The 22,448-nt window shown below is 43.1% G+C and overlaps 1 protein-coding gene across 3 annotated transcripts; it reads right to left on the bottom strand.

The window, feature by feature from the left end:
• Positions 1-458: 458 nt before the first annotated feature.
• RGS4 (regulator of G protein signaling 4) lies at positions 459-22,379 on the bottom strand. 3 transcript variants are annotated; one of them, XM_032422248.1, is made up of 5 exons: positions 22,293-22,379; positions 3,640-3,744; positions 3,267-3,328; positions 2,523-2,689; positions 459-2,096 (listed from the first exon to the last, which is right to left on the bottom strand). In XM_032422248.1, exons 2-5 carry the CDS (start codon positions 3,732-3,734, stop codon positions 1,857-1,859), a joined length of 564 nt encoding a protein of 187 aa, XP_032278139.1. In that variant the 5' UTR covers positions 3,735-3,744; positions 22,293-22,379; the 3' UTR covers positions 459-1,856. The 3 variants fall into 3 exon arrangements, with proteins under 3 accessions (XP_032278139.1, XP_032278138.1, XP_032278140.1); XM_032422247.1 differs by lacking the exon at positions 22,293-22,379 and adding an exon at positions 6,629-6,798; XM_032422249.1 differs by lacking the exons at positions 2,523-2,689; positions 22,293-22,379 and adding an exon at positions 6,629-6,775 and having other exon boundaries at positions 1,941-2,096.
• Positions 22,380-22,448: the final 69 nt, after the last annotated feature.

Below are 22,448 nucleotides of genomic sequence, written 5' to 3'. Positions count from 1 at the left end.
TAATAAAAGTGACATTGAGGAAGAACTCTGGGAACATGGAAAGTAAGACTGCCAGAGAGACAAGAAGGGCACAACGGAGAAAACCTACATCTTTAATACAGTGAGATTTGTATAGACACACTCCGGTGTTTTCATTCTGCAACCCAGTCTGTTGGCTTAAAAGCCACAAGGTGCTCACGCATGTAATTTATGCTGGAGGAATTGGTGCAATGTGCATGCATGAGTGTATGTGTGTGTGCACTTCAAAGGCTGTAGTTTTAGAAGAATGAGAAGAAAATTACTTCCTGGCCATTCGTTAATAATTCAGGTGATATCCTGCACCTCCATTTATAAAACAATACAATAATAAAAACATTGTAGAAAACAACATCATAAATAACATAAATGAGAAATTTTCAAGTATTTCATGTGCCTTGAAAAGTTCCAAACAGTAGTTCTAACAATTGGTATCCTTTTTTTTTTCTTTTCTTTTTTTTTTTTTTCCTTTCCTCTCTCATTTAGTCTCAGAGCCTGGAAAGAGATACCCACAGGCTCTGTTAGCCCTGATGTTTGGGGTGGAATGAACAAGGTCCTACTTTCAAAAGAGAAACTTATGAGGGCTTCTCAGTTTGCAAAAACATGTTTCTCCCTTATAAAGTGCACTCCTTCCTTCACTGCTGGTTTGTAAGGGGAGGCATGTAGCCTGGAGCCATTATAGGGAAACAACCAACCAACCACACAGTGAAGTAAGGAGCCTCATCTGATGGCTGACGTCCTCAGGAAAAAACAAAATGAGAAAAGCACCTTGATCAGGAGAGGAAAAAAGAGTAGAGGACAAGACTATTAACCTTGAAGTCCCATGCCCTCACTCAGCCAGTATTTTATAGCAGGTAGAGCTGGCGAGACCCTACCTGCGTGTCTTCATTTGGTTCAAGCATCTTCTCTCCTAACTCCCTTACCAACCCGGCTGCTGATAACCATGTACCAAGCACCTGGGCAGAGAAGGGGAGGCCAACAGCTTTGGGACTGAAAAGTGCCATCAGTAATAACCAGCCCAAGACAGAAATGTGTCAGCCAAGCATAAGATTCTTTATGATATTTGCTCCTTAGAATACCATTCAACATGGAGGCTGTCAGTGGTTGAACTATGCATAAAGTCCCTTGGATGCGTCTCCAACACCGACCTGTGGAGTTCTACAGAATCAACTTTCCACAGATTAGCATTCCTCTCTTGGCCTGCATGGCAACTGGTTCTGTTTGCCTGTTTGATTGCAGGATAAAAGACCAGGGATCAGAACATGCATGTAGGTATGTACACACACTCTAGGGATGAGCACCTAGGGTCTTTCCTGTCTATTCTTGCAGAAATATATATGTATATATACATATAGACACATATACATAGAATGTGTACATATGTGTGTGTGTGTAAATATATGTACACACATATGTACACATAATAGATCAACCTCATCTTAACATCTAGTGTTTAGAGAAAGTGCCAACAGAATACATGTGTTTGTGGATGTCACATGAAATGTACCAACCAACCAACCTGAGGTCAAGCCGTTGGGAGGAGAGAACTGCAACAGTCTTTGGGAAACCACCCCTATAAAACCATTCTTTGGATACTTGCTCATGTGGAACCCTAAGGAATTCTGGGAAAGCTGGACTGGAATGAGGTCCTGCCCTAATGAACACCTGAACACCAAAACTAGATCTACTTCTTACACGGGAGTGACTCACACATGGCAGGCAGCATGAACACTAAGCTACAATGTGGATAAAGCCCTGGTGCTTAATACAGATCAATATTTGGCCTCAGGGGTTCCAGGCATAGAGTCTTGGCATCTCAGCCCCCCAGCACCCTGTGGGAATCAGGCACACTGGGGGACCAGGGAGGGACAGTCTGCAGAACTCTTGGCTCCTTTCTGCTTCTCTGACCCAGCGCTGGAAGAGTTGGCCAAGTCAAGATAGAATCGAGACTTGAGGAAGCGGCGGTATGAATCCTTTTCCATCAGGTTGAAAATCCTCTTCTGGGCCTCATCAAAGCAGGTTATCGTGGGCTCTAGCATGTTCCGGCTTGTCTCCTCCCTGGTGCAGGAATCCAGGTTTACCTGCAGGGTAAAGGCCAAGATGTATTAGACACATTGCCCTGTTGAGGATGCGAGGCCGCATGCTTTGTGGTGAGCAATCCGTGTGCACCCTCCATACCTCAGAAATGAAAAGAACATTTAGCTCCACCCCAGCACATGTGAGAGAGTATAAAAGGCTCATCTGCTTCTGGGTGGGCAGGGCAAGATCTTTGTTCTTTCTCATGAATCGGGAAGATTTATCAAAAAACTCATTAAGGGAGATCATCTAAGTCATCTGGATGAAAGAGCTTTCTTAACTGATTGATTTGGGGTTGAGGAGATTATAATGACCTCCTCCGCTGTTAGATCTTTTTCCTTAACTCAGATGATCTAAAGATTCACACCACTGAATACCACTTGCAGGAAATTTCACTAAGATCCAGAGAGTTCTCTGCCATGAAGACCTACCTCTTTGGTTGCCTGGACTGAGATGAATTCATTATAGATCTTTTTGGCCTTGGGACTTAGTTTAGAGGGGGATTTGATTTTCTTGTACTCTTCGCAGCTAATCCAGAAGTCGATGTTCTCCTCACTGTATTCAGACTTCAAGAAAGCTTTGAAAGCTGCCAGACCACCTGTGATGAAGGAAAAAGAGCCACCCTCGTCATCACACTGGCAGGCCTCTTGGGACAGTGTATTTCAGAGAAAGCCAAGGTTCTTGAGAGAATAAAGCATGTGTTCAAACATCCTCCTCTCTCCCCCACTTTCTGGGGGTCACTTGGGGTCAGGTGACTGTAATCTGTTTGACATCTATTGGATCCCAGTTATACCTAGTGTTTCTCACTCAAGGTTTGAAGTCTCAGTGTTTCTAAAATACGCATGCAGCCACCAACTACCAAAGTAAGTTTGAGAAAGAAAAACTAAGGCTGATTCTGCAAGAAGTCTTCATATTTGGAACTTTTTCCCTCTACCTTTTTCCCATGTGGTGAGAGAGATGGTTTTCCACATGGTTTCCATATGAACTTCCCATTGTCTATCACAAAGCTCGAAGGCATGGTAAAATTTTAAACAGACTGGTTCTGTGAGTCTGGAAGTCAGAAGAAACCCAATTCTGTCTGCATTTCCTATTAGATCAAATATACTATGAGATAACTTGTCTATCTAGAGTGCTTTTGTCCTCATCCTACTGGGGAAGAAAGCCGTCAGACTTACATTCATGGCTAATCAGGTTTTCCAGTGATTCAGCCCATTTTTTGACTTCCTCTTGGCTCACCCTAGAGACATTATAGAGAGAAAGAATAACTTGAATGCCATGATACAAACTTAGGGCCAGAAATTTAAGATCCTGAAAAACATGCAGATATTTTCTTTCCCATTCTTATGATGAGACCTATTGTTGATTAAGGCAGTCTTTCCATTTAATGCATGGACATTTCAAATGCAAGTACAGTCTTCATGAAAATGGACTCCATCTTGATCCAAATCTAGCTTAACTAGGAACACAACTTCCTTTTCTCCTCATAGAACATCCCTGACATTAAACAGTTAATACTCAATGGGTCTTCACTGAGGCCTTTTCTCTTACCTCTGACAAACCACCACTTTGTCCTTCTTGCTGTGGGAAGAATTATGTTCACAGGAATCGGACTTCTGCAGCAGGAAACCTAGCCGATGCTTCATATCTTTTGCACTGCCCAGAAGAAGAACAAGAATAATGCTAATTAGGTCTTTTAAAAGATACCGTAGTGGCAGAGCTCAAAGAGTCCATTACTAGTAAAGGGGCAGGGGGAGTTTATTGAGGAAATGGGCGTTGAAGTTGGCGTGAACTCTCAGGAAAAGGAGATCCCACTTCTGGGTCTGCCTGTGACTTGCTAGGAAACCTGGGGCCAGAGTCACAGCCCGGCCTCCTCTGTCTGCAACAGAATTCGGACCCTCAGTCGGTTTTAGGAGCCTCTTCTGAAAGCCTGTCATTTTGACCGATGGAACGCTTTGGTGTTTTTAAAAGAAACACAGTGAAAATGTGACTGCTCTCTGGGTAATTTGTGGGAATGGAAGAGCAAGCAGTGACTGCGGAACGTGGCGCCTTCCTGTCGCGCGCCACCTTCTGGATGGCCGCTGCTGTTTCCACCTGCCTCCTTGCAGGCAGAGGGACCGACAGAAGCAGCGTGGCGCAGGAGAGGGCTGTGCGGTCCCAGCCCCGCATGAGGTGGTGCCAAGCGATGCACGTTATGGGATATTCACAGAGGTGGGTATGCAGCTCCAGCAGAGGGAAGTAGAGGGGTGGCAAAGGCAAATGCTCTGGCCAACACCTGAGCAACTTCAGGCTTGCTTCTCGAGAAATCTCTTGCAGCTGCTGCTATTGCTTTCCTGTTTAATATCTACACTGTAAGAGCATTTACAGATAAAGGGCACCCGAGAAGATAGAGAAGCAGGCAAGAGTCATCACTGGAGCTAGCGACTGTTTAATTAGAGCAGAGCTTCCAGGTTACTGGCACTGTTTAACAGGTAGCTAGGGGACAGCGGAGTGCGTGACTTACCCAGAAAGAAGGACATTTTAATAAGTTTTTAAGCTCAACTTCCTCTTTGTTAATTACTCTTTTGTTTGTACCTCTTTTATTATAAAAGCCAAGAAATGGTTTTAAAAGATAAATGTCACTTTAGAAGAAATGAATGACTAGATATTCCTCCTGAGAGGGAGAAAAATAAAGTCACAAGGATAAAAAGACATTTTAGGACAGCTCCTGATATATCCGTGGCTTATCTACACGCCTTTCTCCAGAAAGCTTGAATTCCATTATATTCTTGGACTGCCCCTAAAATGGTATTTTCTCTTCCTCACAAGACTGACTTCCCCCCTCTGCTTCTCCAACTGGTCAGGGGATGCAAAACCCTCCTTAATGATAGCAAGATATGATCATGAAGGCTCAAGTGATTCTAAGATACAAATATATAATGATTCTGTCAAGAGAGAACTCACTTCACATTTCCATGTGCCTGGTGAGGCTGAGATCTAAGTTACTGACCAATGCAAGTCATTTCATAAAGAGTTGGAAGTATGCTAAGCAAGTATGTTACATTTGTCCTTAAAATGCAATGCAACCTTAAAAATAAAAACCAGCATGACTTCAGAGGTCACTGGAGTCTGGAAGCTGGATTCGATCTTCACTCGGCCACTCACTGCCTATGTGACCTTGAGCAGTTCATGCCCTTCTGCAGCCTCAGGCATTGATGCTAGGGTGAAGTGTCGGAATAGCTGATTTGCAGCTGACCAGTGAGAGAGGGAAGAGCTGTTGACCTTGCTGATATACAGGTTACTTCCCCAGTTTAGCTTCTTAGCTCCTTGGGCAGACTAGTACAGCCCTTCATCTGTCTCCCCAAACACTTACCAGAGCATAACTCTTTCCTGACACTCCTGTATTTTGTGTGGTTAATTTTATATATGAGTTAACCGAAGCTTGGGAGTAATTTGCTCCCTTCAGCTCAGGATAGTAATGGTGGAGGTCAGGGGAACTTACTCCATAGGTATTCCCTGCCAGACAGACCCTCCTGCTTCATTTTAAAGCAGCCAAGAAAGCACATTTAATAAAGAATATTCTTTCACACTGCTGAATGACAGAATATTGTAAAGGTAAACTTCTAAGAAGTGCACAGAAGACTGTGCTTTCTGGGATATTTCTAAATTGAAATTTAAGGTGATTTTTATTTGCAGGGAAGCAAGGGGGTGGTACACCCACAGACTGACTTTCTACCTTTAACTGTAAGATTAAATAATATAATATGCACTAGTTTTGTATTTTTCTTCAGCTGGCTAACATATAAGCAGTCTCTGAAAGCATTTATTTATACCTTTTTTTTTTTAAGCCAAAAGCATATGAGGAGCTATGAAGTAGCTTTACCTTTTTTTTTTTTTTTTAATCAAGAGACAGTACATCAACAAAACAATGTCTGCAGGATGAGATCTTCTACAGAACCCTTAACTGAATTGCTAGGATCAATACTTCTCAACCACCACTCATAAGGCATTTCAGGAACTGTGGAAAGGGGCAGAGAGATACGGGGTGGGGGGTGGGGTCTAGTATTGGAACTCATACTGTATTGTCCCACTTGCTTATAAGAACATAGACAGTAGAAGATACTGCAGCACCACACAGAAAGCACAGTGCCTGTGATGTAGTCAAACCTCATTCTGGGGTATCTTCCCCTAAACCACCCCATCGGAAAGCTCAGAGCCATGATTCCACAGACCCCAGTGATGCTCAAATAACAACAGCAATCACAGACCACTGTATTTGGTCCGAAAACTCGTATCACTTCTTAATTCGAACTAGCTCGGTGAGAAGATCAGAACAGTCTTCAAAACCGAGATCATATAAAACAACACATAGGTGCCAACATTCGGGGGGGGGGGGACACACTTCTCCAGTGACAATTTCTAGCTGGTCTTAGAGGAGAGCTAGCAAGTTGAGGCCCTCCTGACCACACTGTTTCTAATTCCAAAGAACTAGGTTAGCAAATAGTATATGTAAGTAACTAAGAAAGTCTGTCTGAAAGTGAGTGGCTGAAAATAATCTTACCTCCTCAAGCAAGAAGCCGGCAGACCTGCAAGTCCTTTGCACATCTTGTTCGGTGTGGGATTCGCAAGCTGGGGAGGAAATGCGGCAGCAGGAGCTGCGGCTTCTGTTTTGAGCGCACTTGGCCTTTCCTCCGTGAAGATGCTGTCAGACTCCTCGGAGCTGCTACGGAGGCTGCAGGGGTCCCTTTTATAGCTCAGCGGCGGCCGCCCGGCCAATCAGACGGCAGCTATGAAACCACCGCCCCGCAGCCGCCCGGCCAATCAGACGGCAACTCTGAAACCGCCGCCCCGCAGCAGCCCGCCCCCCTGGCGGCGGGAGTTACGCGGGGAGGTACTGACGCATCGCCGTGCAAAGTTTACAGCCTGAGAGAAACCTCTTGCGAAGTAGGTGAACAGAGAAGAAAAATATGCTCCCTGTCTCTACCGATGTCGGTCTAGGGTTTTGAATTTCTAGAAAAGGGGTGGCGGAGGGGAGAGAGAGTTTCAAATGTTAAGAAATATAGCTTTATTCATTCTTCTGTAAAAACAATGTCAAGACAAGTTGCCTCTTGGAAGGAAAGGAGCCCCCAGGAGTTTGTGGGCTCATTTTGGGACTGAATCTCAATGCGCTTCCTTTGTTGCATTAGAAACAGCGTATCCCACATGGTCCAAGATCTCATCCTCACTATTTCCAGAGGGGATTTGGCAGGTCGCGGTTTGCCGAAGTCGCCTTTTGGGTTGTCACATTCGCGCACGGGTGTGGGGTGTGGAGAGGAATGGCTGGATAGCAGACGCTTACATGCCTGGCGGCACAGAAAATTAGCCTAGGGAGAGTGGATTAGCCACATCTGTAATCAGCCTGACTGTGAAATACTTTTCTGGAAATCTTACTAAGAACAGAATTCAGCCTAGCACAGTCTCGCTCATACATGCATGCCTCCTGCCAAAAGCCACAAAACAGTAGTTGAGGACCAGAGGAAGGAGTAAATGAACAAATATAGAGACCCTTTCTTATTCGTAAATGGACTTGTATCTTATTGTGTCTTATGGAATTCAGGTCTTCAAACTGGTACATCACAATATTGGAGAGAGAGAGAGAGAGAGAGGAAGAAGGAGGAGAAGAAGAAGAAGAAGAAAATAGGTAATTTGTGTGTGTCTTACCAGGCTTCAGACTGAACATAAGAATATTTGATCCTACAGGTGCTTCTGAACACCTGGACAGTTAGTATCTTTTGTACACATATGAGAGACTGAATGCCTCAAAGAACCATGCAGGTGTTTTCATCTTGTAGTCGTGGCTCCAGTAACCACACCAGAGTTACAGAGGGGTCTTATCCATGCAGGAAAGCTATGCGTGGAAGGAGGGAATGAATTGCTGTGTCAGACCCAAACAGCTTTCATTTTTTAAGTAGACAGTTTCCTGATCATAGGATATAGTGAACTGTACTTTACATATAAGAAGCAGGGGCATCAAATGGTTTAGATGGAGAAGACAAAAAATAGATGGGCTCCAGTGAGATGCAAAGGTACCCGAGAATATAGAAAGGGAAGTGATAAAGAGCAATGTGCCTACCACACACATGACATTAGACGTCCCACACTGCCCACCCTGCTACCCGGGTCCATGGCCAGCAGAGCAAGGAGATGGCAGAGAAATAGAAAAGGATGGCAGGACCATAATCTCTAGAAGATGTGTTTAAATTATAGGAAAAATTCTCTGGCTTTCTCCAAGGCAGATAGGAAAAAATTAGATTAGCTACTGGACAACTTTTCCTTGAGCTTGAACATGGAAAAAATACATTTCTTTGTGAAGCTGACAGCTGTCCTTGGTTGTGTTGGGTAAGGGGACACGGTGCAATGCAAAATGGCAGAGGCCATCAGACCAAGGAAGGTGGGGAGATGGACCCATCAGAATTGGCATCAAAAAGGAGAGAATAATTAAAAGGGATAGACCAGGGCCTTCTTTGTTTACCTAGGCACCCAAGAGAGTGATCATTCAAATAATTTGATTTTAGGAACATGAATGAAGACCCAATAAGAACTTTATACCTTGGACCTGGGTCAAAGGGAAGCATGATTTGTCATAAGTTAAATACAAATAGTGCCAATGGATAAGCTGAATGGGATTCAAGATAATCTAGGCTAACACCTTCATTTTACCAAAAAGGAAAAAGAGAGGAAAAGTGACTTGCCAAGGTCACGGCTTCTTACTGATAGAGCTGGTTTCTTGAAACTAGGTGATGTGGATTTTCTACATGCTGTCATCGTATTATTAAACTGTCGTATCAAATGAGATAAACTATGTAAACAGAGATATTTCTAAAATGTAAAGTGCTAGGCAAATATTGTTTATTGTTAGACTATATACAGTAGATAACAAAATGCAATATTAATTTTAGGCATTTCATTCAAGGAGACTCTGCCTGATTTTCTCTTGCTCCGTGACAGCAAGGAACCACATTGCTCTGGTTCTCTATTAAAACCAGGTCTTTTTAACTTTGTGATTACCTATTCATCTGTCAAGGCATTTCATATTCATTCACTTCTTTAATCACAATTTCTTAATTTCTTAAGAGTTTTAATACTTCAGAGAATGTTTGGGAAAGGTTTATGTAAGTTAACTTATTTTACACTACGGGACTGGGTTGTGTTTGAGGAGGCGAAGACGGGTACATCATGATACCTTGACAATTTTCCACCCTCTTTCTCTGACATACACAAAGGCTTTTGTTCTATTATTCTGTGATTTGTCATTCCTGGATGATTCTTGTGAGGTGGAATAGCTTCATTCTCAAAAGACCTACTTTTTATTTATTCGTTGATTTAAGACCTGTCTTTTGAGCACCTGCTCTGTGACAGGTTCTGTCTGAAGAACAGCAGTGAGTGTGCATAAGCAGGCAAGTCCCCACCCAAGTGGAGTTTTCACCCAGGTAGAAGGAGTCAGAAAATAAACATGTAATTCCAGATTGTAACCCATTCCATGAAGAAAATAAGCAAGTGATGTGACAGAAAGAAACTGGATGGCAAAGGGCTCATTTAGCCAACATGGTCAGAAAGGCCTCTTTGAAGAGGTGGGATCTGCAGTGAGATGTGATTGGTGAGAGGAAATGAGCAATGAGCTATGCCTGGGAAACAGTTGCCCAAACAGAGGTTAAGAGCAAGCAAGAATGTTCTTTATCTAAATTGGGAGTGAGAAAAAGGGGACCAGCATGGCCAGAAAACTGAGAACAAGGGGACAGTAGTGTGATACAGAGGTAGAAGGGTAAAGGCCAGATCTTGCAAGGACTTGGTCCAGACACTGGACCTTCTTGGCATGCAATAAAAATCCACTCAAGGGATCAAAGGAGATGACAGGCATGAGCTGGTCACTCTGGCTTTTGTGGAAGTATGGATTGAGGGAAGAACATGGGAACAGGTAGACCAATGAGAAGAATGAGCACTTTAAACCCTAACTCATGAGTTCAAAATGGATATTTACTTTACGAATATTTATAAATATTATGTGCTAGACATCTCGTTAAGCTCTAGTAACCTAAATATGAATCAGGAATGGACTGTGCTTTTCAGAAGCTCATACTTTCATGGGGAAGACCCAGATTGAGTGCCATTATTATAAACTTGTTTATACAAAATTCAAGGAAAGCACAGAGGATACAGATAAATGCAACCTTGAAAATTTGGAGTCATTTAACAAAGAACGTTAAAGGAAGAAGAGAGACTTAATAGGTATATATATAAAAAAGAGAAGAGCATTACAATAGAAGACACAAGAAAAACAGCTAATTTTATTGGACACTAATTGTGCAGGGCGCTGTTTTAAGCTCTGTATATCAGTAACTCATGTATTTCTCACAATTCATCATGAAAGAAGGCCCTACAGTGGTCCCATTTTACAGATGAGACATAGAGGGTTTGAGTAACTTATCTGAGGTTATGTATCTACTAGGTGGTGGTGACAGGAGGTCAGCTCAGACAGTCCAGGGTCTCTGTTATTAATCTCTATGCTACCAGGGCCATGAAGGATGAAAGAAAGTGTACCATTTAGAGACCACAGAGATGTATATGTGGACATGGCTCTGGGGCAGAGGGAGAGAGAAATGAAGCTAGATGGACACTCTGAGACCCGAAGGGTGTTTCTTTTCACACTGAAGACCAGATTTCACTCTGTAGTTGTTGGGGGGCTAGGCAGGGTATTGAAGCAGATCATAATAGTGTTCTAGAAGTAGAACTTGGGAAGCATTGTTGGGGAATAGAAAGAGGGTGGCAGAAAGTTTGGAGGATATCCCAATAGTCCTGAGGATATCCCAATAGTCCATGTGAAAGACGATGATGATAAAAAACACTACCGGCCAAGGTTGATATAAGCATCAAAGGAGATAGTATGTGGAAAAGTGCTCCTTAAACTATAAATGCTTAGCATCTGGAAGGCATTGTTGGCCCAAACACTATAAACATTGTTTCCACCGAGGGACATTAAACCACACAGGATGTGAGCTGTGTGTGGTCCCCAGGTAAGTTTCTAATTTCCCCACCCTTAGCTCAGGGAGAACAAGAGAAAACATTGCTCAAGCTCTTCTGGGATCTGAAACAAAGAAATAAGCTATTGTGGCAGGCACCGGATTCTTCTCCCCAGTATTAAAAAGGGGCCCCTCTCCCAACGAGGGCAGGATGCAGGCTGAGGCTCAGCCTTCGTCAACATTCACACCACCTCAGATCACAATTTCCTCTCAGCAGTTAGAACCACAGCCCCCCACCGCCAAATTAATAGTTCATTACAATGTCCGGGACGTCAGTGAGAGTTCAAGTTATCGATTTAAGGCCAAAAAGCAAACAACCAGCTGGAGAGTGCTGTACACCAGGGAGATGAACAGGGACTTCCCTGCTGTCCCCCTTTTGGGAAATGTGTCTTAACTCTGCATTAAGCTTGGTGGTCACATGCAGGAAATGAGAGCCCTTCACCCTGACACTGGACTAAAACCAGGTGACGTATGGCTCAATTTCCCTTGGATGGTGTCACACTTAATGAGCTGGGGAAAAATCTTTCTTTCCTAAAAAGTAAGGGAAGAACCAAAATATCCTTATCCCAAAGATTTCATCTTTCTTATGCAGAGCTTAGCCCAAGATAGAAGCAGGAGTTTCATAAGACTTCATTTACAATGTGTTAATGGAAAGAGATGGCATGGTGTCCTGGAATGTGCTTGAACTTCACAGTCAGGCAGACTTGGATTCTAATTCTAGCTCCTCCACGTACTGACTGGGTGGTCCTGCAAGCTAGGGTAAACGTTCTGAATTCCAGCTGCTTCTTGCGTAAAATGGGATAATAATAAATTATCTGGTAGAGGTACTCAGTAGTATTTGTTGAATGAATGTTGTTAGGGTTATATGATACTATGTATGCCAAAGTTATCAGGAATACTTGGGAATCTCAAAACATAACCATTATTATCAGAAATATATTACAAATTTTATATGAATTAGCATTGTGATCATTATTCATCTCCTTAAAAAAACAAGCATGGGCTCCCACTTGCCCTCAAATGAAAATGTAAACTTCTTGGCATGACCCTCCAGGACTCTGATGGTTGGACCACAGCACACTTTCATCCCCCCTTCCACTCTGTTCATCACATTCATCCCAGACTGCTGAGGAATCCCCACACATCTGTGTATTTTCCCTACTCCGTCCTCGGCTGACACTGTGCCATCCACCTGGAATATCTGCACAGTTCCCTGCCTGCCAGGCTCTCTTCCCCTGCCCTCAGTCCTAACCAATTGCTATCTCTTTTGTCCTTGGCCAGCCCTGTGCTTGAACCTAACCTCTATCTAACTCCTCTTTAAATCTGACTGTGATGCCTTTGCTTGTAATGTTTATGCAAATCCTTATGTTTAGCATTTTCTGTGGGGCTGAGAAGGTGCTCACTCTGGAGACATTAATCTAACAAATACAGGGGTGTCTAGGTGGCGCCGTCAGTTACGTGTCTGACTCTTGGTTTTGGCTCAGGTCATGATCTCATGGGTCATGAGATCGAGCCCCATGTGGGGCTCTGCACTCAGCATGGAGTCTGCTTGAGATTCTCTCTCTCCCTCTACCCCACCCCTGTTCTCTTCTCTCTCTCTCTAAAATAACTAAATAAATCTTCAAAAAGAACCCTAACAAATACATACGGACACCATCTGTGTGCTCAGTACCATGCTAGGCAATAGGGACAGGACCAGACTCTGCACTCTTCAATCCTACATCCTGGTAGGGAGGTGGACAGCAAAAATCAAGTATATAGGCAAATAAATAAAATAATTATGAATTGGGATAAATGCTTTTAAGGAAAAAAAAGACCCAGACCGAAGGATGCCTTAAGAAATAATAGGGTGATGAGTCCTACTTCATATTACCTTCATAAGGTAATATTTAAACTAAGACCTAAAATATGGGAAGGTGCTAGTTATGCAAATAATGGGGCATCCCAGGCAGAAGAAAGCCCGTGTACAGGCCCTGAGGCCAGAAAAAGTCTGATGTATAGAAAACCACAGGGGCTAGGATGTAGTGAGTAGAAGCAAGAACAGCATAGGTAAGGTTAGGATAGGATTTTAGATAGGAGCCCACGTAAGAGGCTTGAACTTTATTTCCCCTACAATGTGAGGGGGTGGTTGTGCATTTTATGACTCACATTTCCTGGATCTTTGGCTGTTTTGTGGAAAATAGAATACAGGACATCAAGAGGTTGTATAGGAAACTGTAGAAATTGTCTAGAGAAGGAATGGTAGTGGCCTGCACCAGGCAGGAGGAGAAGACTCCATCCCCAACACTGAAGAGCTTGCATTCCGGTGGCGGAGAAAGTCATTAAACAATTACTTTCAGGAAAATGCTAGACATTCACAAACAGGGATAATCACAGGTGCTAGAAGAGCAGGAGGGAAGAGCATGAGGTGGTCATGGATGTGAACTGAGTTACCTCACTACCTCAAAGGATAGGTATCATTATTTGTCCATTTCACACATGAGGGACCTGAGCACAAAGAAGCTAAGTAATGTGTTTCATGGTGACACAGCTAGGAAATCATTGAGCAAAATTGAAGCTCAAGCCACTTGGTTCCAGAGGCCATGCTCTTAACCCCCATGCAATACTGCCTCTCATATTGGTTGTGCGTCTCTGCCTGAGCTACTGGAAGCTACTAGAAGCTTCTTGTTTCATGTGCTTGCTTGTTCCAATGATACTTCATTCACATATATGCACTGTTTCTTTTCTTCCAGGGAACCGGGATGATGGGGTCAGCCTCTATCACACCCATCAATTAAACTTCCCATGTCCGCTTTAAATTTAATGACTTCATTTATTTAAAGTTTTTTAATTAAGGTACAGCTGACATATAATATTATATTAGTTGCAGGTGTGTAATAACATAGTGATTTGACAGTTACAGACATTGTGAAATGCTCACTATGATAAGTGTAGTCCTCATCTGTCACTATACAATGTTATTACCAGAGTATTGACTATATTCTCCACGATGTAATTTACATCTCCACGGCTTACTTATTTCATAATTTATTTCATAACAAACAGGAAGTTTGTACCTCTTGATCCCCTTTGTCTATTTTGCCCATTCTCCACCCATCCCTCCTCTCTGGCAACCACCTGTCCGTTATCTGTGTTTATGAGTCTGTTTCTGTTTTTTTGTTTGTTTGCTCATTGGTTTTGTTTTTCAGATTCCACATATAAGTGAAATCATATGGTATTTGCCTTTCTCTGCCTGATTTACTGAATGTAATGACTTCAATCTTCACTCTTCAATCATACAGGTATAATTAACAAATCTAAGTGAAGGCAAGGTAAGAAAGAAGGAACAATTCTGGAAGTCTTATAAATTCATGTGGTAGTTCCCACCAGGATAAATTCCTCTAAGAATATGCCTTATTTTAAAAGTTTTTTTTTAATTTATAATCTTTTTTATATTTATAATAAATCATTTGACTTGACATTTAAGGTGTAAAAACTCATTGTATCTGTTTCTAGAGAGGTCAAGTTTTAAGGAAACACTGCACGAAAATCCTAAAATGAGAACCCACTCGAGGAACCCCTATCAAGTTCCATCCCTTGTTTCTGAGCTCAGTATCACCCCAGTTGAAGGTCATCAGGGAAGCAGCTCTGCAATCTTGTAGGATTTCTGACTGGGGCTTTACTTGTTCACTATGTGAACACGTAAACATCCTTACTCATGTCAATCTACGGGAACAGCTGCCCCTTGTCTCACAGGAAATAACTGATTGAAATAGTATCATCATGCCAAGGTGTTGACCCAGAAATATGGAAGGGCTGTCCCACAATATAGAGTTCAGGTGCCTTGATTGTTTTGGAGGAGCATTGATGGGTTTTTGTTGAGTCATAAAATGGCCTCAGCCATTTCCTCTTAAAATAACCCATTTCTCTAACACTTCACAGTTTGCAAAGCACTTTTTCTACAATATCTCATTTGCCTTTCACATCAAACTCAATATGTCCAAAATTGAAATCATTTTGCCCTCTGAAAGCCACTCTGCCTCCAGTGTTCTTTATTCCCGTCAATCCGTTCCTGTGATGTTTTTGCTCTGCTCTTCCTCTCCAGCCCTTATTAGCCTGGTTCAGGCGCCCCCCCCTCCTTGCATCCTTGCGTGTACGCTCGAACAGATATCTTCGTTGTTTTTTTTGTTTTGTTTTATTTTTGAGACAGAGAGAGAACAAACGGGGAGGAGGGTCACAGAGAGAGGGAGAAGTAGACTCTCTGCTGAGCAGGGAGCCCAATGTGGGGCTCGATCGCAGGACCCTAAGATCACAACCTGAGCTGAAGGCAGATGCTTAACCTACTGAGCCACCCAGGCGCCCCACCTTCATTGCTTTTATCAGAGTGCTCCTTCAAATGAACTCTTTAGGCAGAACATCAGTAATAGAGCAGAGTTACACGAAGCAGCTGCAAGGACAGAAGAGCTTTCCGCCCCCTCAGATCATCTTCTGAAATCCCTGCAGTTTTATTGGAACATAGCCTTGCCCATCTGTTTGTTTGTTTATTTGTTTGTTTATTTTTGTCTACGTCTGCTTTCATGCTCTGGTGGCAGTGTTGGGCAATTGCAGTACAGACTATCGGGCTCACAAAGGCTAAAATATTTACTATCTGGCCTTTCACAGAAAACAAAACAAAACAAAACACCGTGTGGGCTGCTGGTCCATAATATAACAATAGTCTACTAAATGGGCTTCCATATGAACTCTTCTTTCTCTGATTCATCCATCTAGCACACTGCTGTCAGATCCTGCCTGAACAAGTTTATCCCACTAACTTTCTACAGAAGAAAGTTCCAATTTCTTCACCCAGACTACCCAACACTTGACTTCCAAGTACCTTTTCAACCTTAATTTCCAATCCTTTCCCAAATACTCTGAAGTATTGGCTTTTCTCTCTCAGTGGTCCATGCTTTCTTATACCCAAGTCATTTTTATCTAGGAAAAGCCTTCTTGCTTTTAGCTACCCATTCTCCAAACTTGATATCCCTTCAGAAGAGTTAATTGAGCCCACAGTGAAAAAAGACCTCCTTCCTTCAATTTGCCAAAGTACTTTTATCACTACCTATCATGGCGTTGAGCAATTTCTATCATAAATGCTAATTACACACACACACACACACACACACACTAGTGTTCTTTCTTTTATTGTCTTAGAAACTGATTGATGATAAGAGGCTGACCATATTCCATCCTTGCAGAACCTACTGGTATCCAGTATTTGTCTTGCATTTAACAAGCTTAAGCTAAAGAGTTGCTGAATGAATAAACCCATGATCCTGCAGAGTAAGAATTATTATACCATCCATTTTACCAATGAGTAAACTAAGAAATAGGCTGTGTGTCAGTCAGGATAAATTAGATTCTACTACAGTAATATACAACCTCCCAAATCCAAATGCACTTAAAAGAACAAAGACTTCTTTCTTGTTCATTCCATGTGTCCTTTTAGGCTGTGTGGCTGTTGTCTGAACTCTGAGACAAGGCCTCTGTCTGGAATATTGCCGGTATTCAATGAAAGCTTTTCCTTAGGAGTGATATACATTAGTTCTGTTTATATGTCATTGGTCAAAGCCAATCACATAACCAAGCTTGATGTCCAAGGAGCAGACAAGCATAATCTGTCCCCTAGAAGGGGCAGCAGATACTTCTGACAAGGTCTACCACGAGGAAGTTAAATGACTCATCCAAAATCACACAACGAGCGAGTGACAGAAGAGGCAGTTGAAAGGAAGTCATTTGACATATAAGTCCAGTTTCTCTTTCACGCCGTCATAAAGAAACTGACTACCAGAGGGAATAAAGCGGCGCCTATAGGAGCAGCTCTGCTCTAGCCACTCGAAACGACCCACCAGCCGGGAATACTCAAAGGGGAGAAAACAAGTGAGATCAGTGATTTCTTTAGGTCAGTTCCTTTAGGGTATAACAAGTGGAGAATCCACAACTGTGGCCACAGATGGAAATACAGGAAGTGACAGCTTCCATTATTGTTGATTGCCTTAAGAGGCTGCTGGAAGCAGTGAGAATGCAGTAAATGGAATAAAGCTTCAGCTGCATTACCCAGGCTCTAAATACCATTACCAGCGCTCGGGAACAGAAAGGCCTGCGGAGCCTGGATTGCACAAGGATTATGGGCACATAGATCAGGCCGAGGGTGACTTTGCTCATATATGTCTCTTTAAATGTACTCATCTTCCTATTAATGGCAAAATCATTTGGATTTGGTTCATATAAGCAGAGCAGATTTCTGGTCATTTTTATGGAGAATTCGGCAAATAGTTAATTAGCTTCTACTATGTTCTGGGCACTATGCTGGACCCGAGGGATGAGACAGATATAATTGCTGACCTCACAGAAATTATAATCCAGTACAAAATGCAGACATGAAGTATCACATCATTATGAGGGTACTGAGAAAAAAAAGAGAAGAACAGGGTTGTAGCAGACACTCTTGGTGGTCTGACAAGATTCTCCTGAATCCCTTTTACTGTTTCTGTGAGCTTCTCCCCCCAGCTTCTGATGCCTTCACTTCTATTCGCCCACACCTGACTCTCCCTTTGGAGGACCATCTTCAAGATACTGGAGCAACTTCGGCAGCAAGCTCAAGAAGGGGGAGTTGCCTAGGAGTTTAAGTGCCTTCTCCCAGTGATTGGCAGTAGACCGTGAAAGCCAAGCTCACTTGCTTTTCCAGGGAAACAAAGCCAGAGCCATGATTCATACTACAGAGTTCCCCTGAGGCTGGGCCTTGGATGCAGTTGTACCTTTGCGAGGTGTCCCGGCCAGTGGAAGGCCCCCCACAGACATCCAACTACAAGGAGCATAATTGACAGATGGCCCCAGCGACTGCCTCTGAAATTCATTATTTGGTTTGTACTGAGGCCACACCCCCCACGCTGCTCCTAGCCAATGAGTGTGAAGGAACTCAAGAGTGGGAGACCCAGGACTCCTCCGACAGGTGACTTTGGCTCAAGGTCTGTTCGACAGTCTTAGCGAATTTTCCTTAGACTGAATCTAGGGCTGTCTCCTTCCAACTCCCCTTCCTTTTCTTCCTCACTTAGGGTCAGACCTGCCTCCCAGCCCTATGACTCTCCCATCCCGTCCTGACTCCCCTTACCCATTTCCTCTTATAGGCATTTCCCTAATAAAACTCTCAAATGCTTAATCCCATCTTGGTATCTGCTCCTCAGAGGATCGGGACAAACACACTGGGCCTCCCCCTGACTCCCAACGTCTTCATAGTTCTTCCCGTGAGCACTTGCGCATGAATCCTCATCCAGCATCTGCTCCTGGGGGATTCCAGGTAAGACAAGGACTCAGTGGGACATATAATAAAGAGAACCTAACTAATGATATGACAGTTTTGTTGAGGTTTGAAAGAATAGTCAAGGTAAACAGGCAAAGGGATAGGAGGGGAAGGATGTTCCAAGTAGAAGAAATATCACCTTCCAAGGCTGGGAAGCAAGAGTGAGAATGTCAGAGTCAAGGAAGGGAGCAAGTAATGTGGTGAGAGATGGAGGAAGAAGCTAGCTAAGGACAGTCTGGTTGGCCATGCCAAGGGATTTCAATATTCCCCGAGAAAAGCAAAGAAGCCATTGTAAGACTTTAAGCAGGGAGGGGAAAAGAGTCAGATGTGCATTCTTTAAAACATTATTCTGGAGCATGAATGGCAGAGTACACTAGAAGTGAGGAGTTAGGGTGGCTCTGGCGAGGGCAGGGGGTCTATGAGCCACAGCCAACAGCTGGTTTCTGCAGGGCCCAAGAACAGAGAATTTTTTTTCATTTTTTAAAAGATTTTATTCATTTATTTGAGAGAGAGAGAGAGAAGAGGAGCAGGGTGAGGGGCAGAGGGAGAAGCAGACTCCCCGCTGAGCAGGGAGCCCAATGCAGGGCTCGATCTCGGGACTCTAGGATCATGACCTGAGCCGAAGGCAGACACCCAACTAACTGAGCCACCCAGGCGCCCCTGTTTTTTTCATTTTTTAAAGGGTTGTAAAAACAACAACCAAACGGAAGAGGAACATGAAATAGAGCCTGTGTATGCTTCTGGAAGCCTAAAATACTTACTGCCTGGCTCTTTACAGAAAAAGTTGACTGACCCCGGGCAAGAGTGAGAAGGAGAAGATGGGGGAAGTAATTGCATCAAAGGAATATTTTGGAGGTCAAATGAATTAAAATTTTTGATCTATTGGATTTAGGAGATGAGAGGAGAAACTTGGGCAGTTGGATGGATGGAGGTATTTACTGAAAATGGAAGGCGAGACTGGCTTGGGAGACTCCACAAGACATTCATAACATTGGGATTTACCTTTGTTCATTTTAACCACATTTAATTCGATGGTTTCATAGCACAGACTATACAGATGAGAAAATTGCAATCTGTTCTCAGGCACATTACAGTCTTACAACAGGAAGAAATTAAAAGTGAAGCTAACACAATACAAAACCATGTCAGATGAGTGTCACTAAAGAGTTACAAAATGCCAAGGAGTTTCAGAGGAGAAGAAAGAGATTGGGATCATACCAACTTAGAAAAAAAACAGGAAGGGTTTTATAGAAGATGTGTCATCCAGTAAGCCTTGAAATTATGACTAGGATTTCAAGAAATAGAAGACAACTTGAGCTAATCCCAGGATCCCTCTTGGTGCCACATACAAACATCTGCAGAACATCAAGCAAAAATTATTGAAAATTGGGGGAACTGAGTGCTTCATTCAGTTAAGCATCCAACTTTTGATTTTGGCTCAGGTCATGATCTCAGCGTCGTGAGATCAAGCCCTATGTCAGGTTCTGTCCTGGGTGTGGACCCTGCTTAAGATTCTCTCTCCCTCTGCCCCTCCCCATGCTTGCGCTCTCTTTCTCTCTCACTAAAAAAATAAAAATAAAAATAATCGAAAATTGATTCCAATCTTACACATTGCCAATTCATAGCCAGTGCTGCACTTATAAATTCCCCCTTCCTCTTCTGTCCTATTGTCTGTCATCTTCAGCAGCTTCAGACCCTTCCTCTATCCCATTTACAAGAAGTACTTGGCATCTGGTTTTGTCTCCTGGAAGCCTGAGCACAACAGTGGCCACGACTCTTTTCAAAGAGTTGGGTTTGGGGGAGGGGAAGGAGGGCTGACTCACCTGTTAAAAAGTGTTGCCCTTGTCCCAGGAAAATAGAGTGAGCAGCACAGAGACCTGTGTTCTAGGACAATGATTGGAAGCTGGGTAAGTATAGGATGAACAGAAAAAACTGACACTATGTCTCAGGGTCTACTATGTGGACCTGTCCTACAAGCTCTCAATAGGTTTGACAGTGTGAGGTGTGAGGCCCGCATTAATTGGATACAAGAGAAATGACCGTACTTGTTGAATTAGAGGGGAAAGGGGGCAAATAAAACTTAGATTTGATGAACTCTACACACCTTAATTTTCTGTTGTACTGTTGAAACAGTATTCAATTTTTAGGAAGAAAAGTCAAGTTATGGGTGGGGGGGTGGGGGGAATATTTACATTAAAATTCTATTTTTCAAAGCTTCCAGACTGGGATCTGAAATGGGCACACAGTTGGCCCAACCTCGGTCTCTAGGCCTTAACCCCCATCTCCTGAGAACCCCACTGATAAATGGGAATTAATGTTCATGCTCCTATGAGCCACTGAGTCACCAGAGACCCAATTATGCTCATCACACTTTTCCCCCTTAAGGCAGAGAGTGGACTAATGCACTTTAGAAAGATTTTTGGTAATAAGTCTTGAAGCGAAGATGTTTTTCATTTTACATTTCAGGTAATTGGAAAATGAGGCCATGATTGTTATTAGCTACATTTTTGGCCTAACTCTAAGTCAAAAGTACAGGGCTAAGTGTTGTGGCTGATGAAAAGACAAAGAAGAAGGGTCCTAGCTTTAAAAATAGACACACACAAATAATGATATGGGGGCAGGGGAGGGGGGACGGCCCATTCAGGGTGTGCTCTGATAACCTCAAATGTTGCATCTCGAACAGTGGTGCTATGGTGAGTTTTGATTTTAAATCCTATCATGATTTCAGCTGCCAAATTAGTATCTTACCCAAAACTAGAGGTGGCGGTTATTCATTTCAGTTTTATGTTTATTATTTTTGCTCCTTGTCTTTCTGATCTGTCATGCTGGTTAAAAGGTGGGATGGAAGGAAAACGTGCTGACAGGGGAGGAGTTTTCTCTTGTTCTTTCTTTTTGGCAGGCTCTACTTGTGTTCGGGCACTGCATTCCTCTTGGATAACTGACACCTGTCTCACTACCTCTGCCCCCAGCCGCTGCCATCCATTTACAGAATGGGCGTTTATTGGGCAGCCACTATATTCTGGCCCCTTTAAACCTATGGAGACAAAACCTGCCTGCACAGTGTCCTCGTACATATTCACAACGTTTTCTCAGTTTCCAAGGTGATTTCACATTTTTTAAAGATTTTATTTACTTATTTATTTGAGAGAAAAAACACAAGCGGGGGGAGGGGCAGAGGGAGAGGGAGAAGCAGACTCCCCGCTGAGCAAGGAGCCTGACTCGGGGCTTGATCCCAGGACGCTGAGATCATGACCTGAGCTGAAGGCAGACACTTAGCCGACTGAGCCACCCAGGCACCCCTGATTCCACATTTCAATCAAGGAAATGTGTCTTATTTCTCCCCCCTTGGAGAAAATGGAGATGAGTTTGCTGTTGGAAGTCTTTGAAAAGGAAGTTCATTTCTATTTGATTATCCATCCAAGAAAGCACCCTGGGGATTATTCTCATTCTCTATGAAATTTTACTCTCTAGATCAGAAGTCTCTCTGGTTAAAAATCAGGAAAGGAAGGAATGGTTTCTATAAAGCTTACACCAACACAATGTGAGAGATATTTAGAGATCTGCAAGAAATCAGGAAACATGCATGGGTCATGTCTTGGAGGTTCTGAAAACTGGCTCAAATCCCAGAAAATCCATGTCCTTCCTCCTGACCCAGCACAGCACCCATGTGCTGTCATATGCACCTTCTTTTGTAGCCTTCAGAGCAAGCTCTGGTCTGGGGGTGGCATGAGGGGAAGGAAAACAATTTTAAGTCTTTTTTCAGATGAGGAAAAAAATACAGTCCAGAGAGCCCAAGTTAGGGAATTATTGAAGATTAATAATTAGTTAAGTAATTGCTAATAAGTAATTACCAGTCAGGTGGGAGTCCAGATCTTCTGACTCCAATTCCCGTGCTTCCCTTGATAGCTCACAGCTGTTCTCTGAAGTGACGTCTCTTTGAAGTCTCGTTAGAGACCCACATAGAAATGGCTGGGCCTTTTTGCCAGTGGGTATCCAGTTTCCATTCT

Source organism: Phoca vitulina, unplaced genomic scaffold, assembly GCF_004348235.1.
Source record: "Phoca vitulina isolate PV1807 unplaced genomic scaffold, GSC_HSeal_1.0 scaffold26, whole genome shotgun sequence".
NCBI classification, from domain to species: domain Eukaryota; kingdom Metazoa; phylum Chordata; class Mammalia; order Carnivora; family Phocidae; genus Phoca; species Phoca vitulina.
The sequence above is the reverse complement of the archived record's forward strand: the minus strand, read 5'-3'. Positions and strand labels throughout refer to the sequence as shown.